This window comes from Benincasa hispida, unplaced genomic scaffold (genome assembly GCF_009727055.1).
Source record: "Benincasa hispida cultivar B227 unplaced genomic scaffold, ASM972705v1 Contig130, whole genome shotgun sequence".
NCBI classification, from domain to species: Eukaryota; Viridiplantae; Streptophyta; class Magnoliopsida; order Cucurbitales; family Cucurbitaceae; genus Benincasa; species Benincasa hispida.
This window is the reverse complement of record NW_024063851.1, coordinates 90425-93307: the sequence shown is the minus strand read 5'-3', so window position 1 is coordinate 93307 and position 2883 is coordinate 90425. Positions and strand designations below refer to the sequence as shown.

At 43.5% G+C, this 2883-nt stretch overlaps 1 protein-coding gene across 1 annotated transcript; it reads left to right on the top strand.

The window, feature by feature from the left end:
• Positions 1-669: 669 nt before the first annotated feature.
• LOC120068882 (ribosomal protein S7, mitochondrial) lies at positions 670-1631 on the top strand. The gene has a single exon (XM_039020531.1). The coding sequence runs from the start codon at positions 754-756 to the stop codon at positions 1309-1311; it is 558 nt and encodes a 185-aa protein (XP_038876459.1). The 5' UTR covers positions 670-753; the 3' UTR covers positions 1312-1631.
• Positions 1632-2883: the final 1252 nt, after the last annotated feature.

The window sequence follows — 2883 nt, the reverse complement described above, 5'->3', positions numbered from 1 at the left end:
GGCCCGAAGAGGTGTGTATTTTGTATTTGAATATGAATTTGTTTTTAGAAAATTTCGTGAAGCTTCTGCCCGGGGGGTTTCGACAGGCTTCGGTGAGGTTCCTATTTTCGATCTGTGTCGCTCTTCTTTTTTGGGGATAAGTGCCATAACCTATTTAGTTTACACCTACGAGAGGTCGTTCCTAGTGCACCAGGGGCGCCTTAATTTTATCCAAAACCTCAACTATAAACGGGGGCTCGTTTGCTCCAAAATACACGTTGGGCACGATGGCACAACGTTATACTTCTCCCCCCTGGAAGGGGGGGAAGGTACAGCGGGGGGCATCGCGCCGGGTTGTCCCCCTTCGGTAAGCAGCCAGGTTGAGGTTGAGGTTGATCCAAGCACATTGCTCCATGGAATGGGAATGGAGAACGTGCTTCTTCTTGTTCCCCCATTTTTCATTTTTTTGCTGTTAACTCTCGGTTTGCTCCTAGCTCTCCAAGTAATCCTTTTTTTGACTCCAAGGGGAACTAGGGAGAGAAAAAGGCAGCAGGAAGATATTTTCAAACTAAACGAGCAGCTAAAAAATGAGGGGGGAAAAACTCTTGAATGAGGAATAGAAAAGGAGGATAGGTTGGTTCGAGGACCCGTTGGTCAAAGAAAAGGGGAGGTCCTGATGGCCAGGACAGGAGAGTGTATACTCTTGAACTCCGGGAGCGAGACCCTAAAAAAAGTTCAAGAAGCTATGAAGTGTGGTAAACTCTTAAAAGAAAGATGGAAAGAGGGGAGTTGGCTGATAAAGATGGACAGTCACGATTGTGTAATATCAATTTATCGGCCTCGTCATCGAAAGCGGCTTCCAATTGCTCGGAAATTCTAAGCTATATGGGGGGCTTGGATGGTGAGCAAAAACAATTGATCAAGAAGTTGGTCAACTTTCGCATGAAAGAAGGTAAAAGAACGAGAGTTCGTGTTATTGTTTATCAAACTTTTCATCGCCCAGCTCAAACTGAACGCGATGTAATCAAACTTATGGTTGACGCCGTAGAGAATATAAAGCCCATATGCGAAGTCCAAAAAGTAGGAGTAGCAGGTACTATTTATGATCTCCCTAGGATTGTAGCCAGGGATCGTCAACAAACCTTAGCTATTCATTGTATCCTTGAAGCAGCTTTCAAACGACGTATAAGCTACAGGATAAGCTTAGAGAAATTTTCATTTGTTGAGATACTGGATGCTTACCGAAAGAGGGGAATTGCACGTAAGAAAAGGGAGAATCTTCATAGACTGGCTTCCACCAATCGAAGTTTCGCGCATTTCAGATGGTGGTAAAGTAAAGTGAGACCACATAAAGAGCTCTTCCTTATTTAGTCAGATTATTTAGTAAGATATAGTTTGACCCTGTTTCTTTTTCTTTTCATCTTTATATAGAAAGCCAGCCTTCCTCATACTCCTCCCTTCATTCATTGAGTTGGAGGAATCCATAGGAGGCTCGCCCGTTATGCATTGCATGAAAGAACCTTTCTTTGTATGACTTCTCTTTTGCCTCAGGTCGAATGAATACGAAAGGGAGATCAATCAAAAAATAGGCCATGAATGAAGAAGTAGTGGGCCTTTCACCCTCTTTCTAGTGACTCGGGGAGCTGATATGATAAATGCACATCAAATGGATGGAAGCTAGGTTTCCCATGTTGGTATGGCCGGGCATAAAAGATTTTTAAGTTAGGTAAAAAAGAAGAGGTAGAGAGAGAGAACAGAACGGAATCGATAGCCCCGAATTATGTCAGAAAAGGCAAGACAAAGAAAAGTAAGGACTCTCTCCCCATACCTCTCATTTGGATGGAAAAAAGGCTGTGAAGGTTTGCATCTTTCCTCACTTGAGTAGAAAGCTTTGATTTGAAGAAAGGAGGATATCCTGAGCCAAGCATAAGTAGTAAGTAGGTCGATCAGAGTCATGAAGTTGGATCAAGAAAGAAGGCCGAAAGCCAGGCAGTAAAGCTCACGTTGTCGACACCTCTTGTCCGTCGTGAGTGATTTCTCGTATGTGTAAAGACGGGTAGACCGTCTCATCTCTTTCCTCAAAGTGGTGGATCGAACTTCGATCATGTCACGAGAGTGGATTTAGTTGGTTTCCTCGGTCATTCTGCGAACCTGACAGCTATCACTTACTAGTCAATGAAAGTGGGGTCAGTTTCAGTCTTCTTTGAAGCTTTCAACTCAAAGAGTGTCATGTACTTGCTTATGGAATTATTGCTTCAAAGAATCATCCTCAAGAATTACAACGTTGGCTTCTTGCTTATCAAAGGCTCCGACCTTTATCAAACCAAAAGAACAATCTAATGATTGACAGCTTGCATCAGTGTTTAAGCTTGTTCCCTGGAGTTTGATTCCCAAGAAAGAGGGAAATGGCTGTGATTCAATATGAAAAGGCCAGCACTCACTCTTTAGAAAATATCGAGATGCATGTAATAATCAAGGTTTTGATTCCAGAGTCAGATTGGGGAGACAACTTCTTCAAGGCTTTGACTTACATTTCGAGGAAGACTTTCCTAGCAACAGAAGAAAAGATTGCGAGGTACTTCTACCGCATCAAAAAGGTACCTTCGAGCTCAGCTTTGTAGGTGGGTTCTCCCCTATTTTCGGGTTGCTAAACTTGGGTGGGTCTAAGCACAGGAAATGAGCCATGCAAGAGACCGTTAAGCGGAGCCTTGTCGGAACATCGGGTTGCCTAAATTGTCGGATGATGCTATGCGGGGTCGATGCTTGCATACGTGCAGAGCAGCTATGCGTTGGATATGTATGCTTATCGAGTTGATTGCTTTTTCGGTATGAGGGCTCATTAAGACTTGGGCATGACAAGAGTGTCAGCCAAGTTTGTTGGCATTACATGTCTTAGCGCAGGAA

Excerpts from the sequence above, each read along its gene's own strand:
- LOC120068882 (XM_039020531.1), top strand. The coding sequence starts at position 754 with ATGGAAAGAGGGGAGTTGGCTGATAAAGATGGACAGTCACGATTGTGT.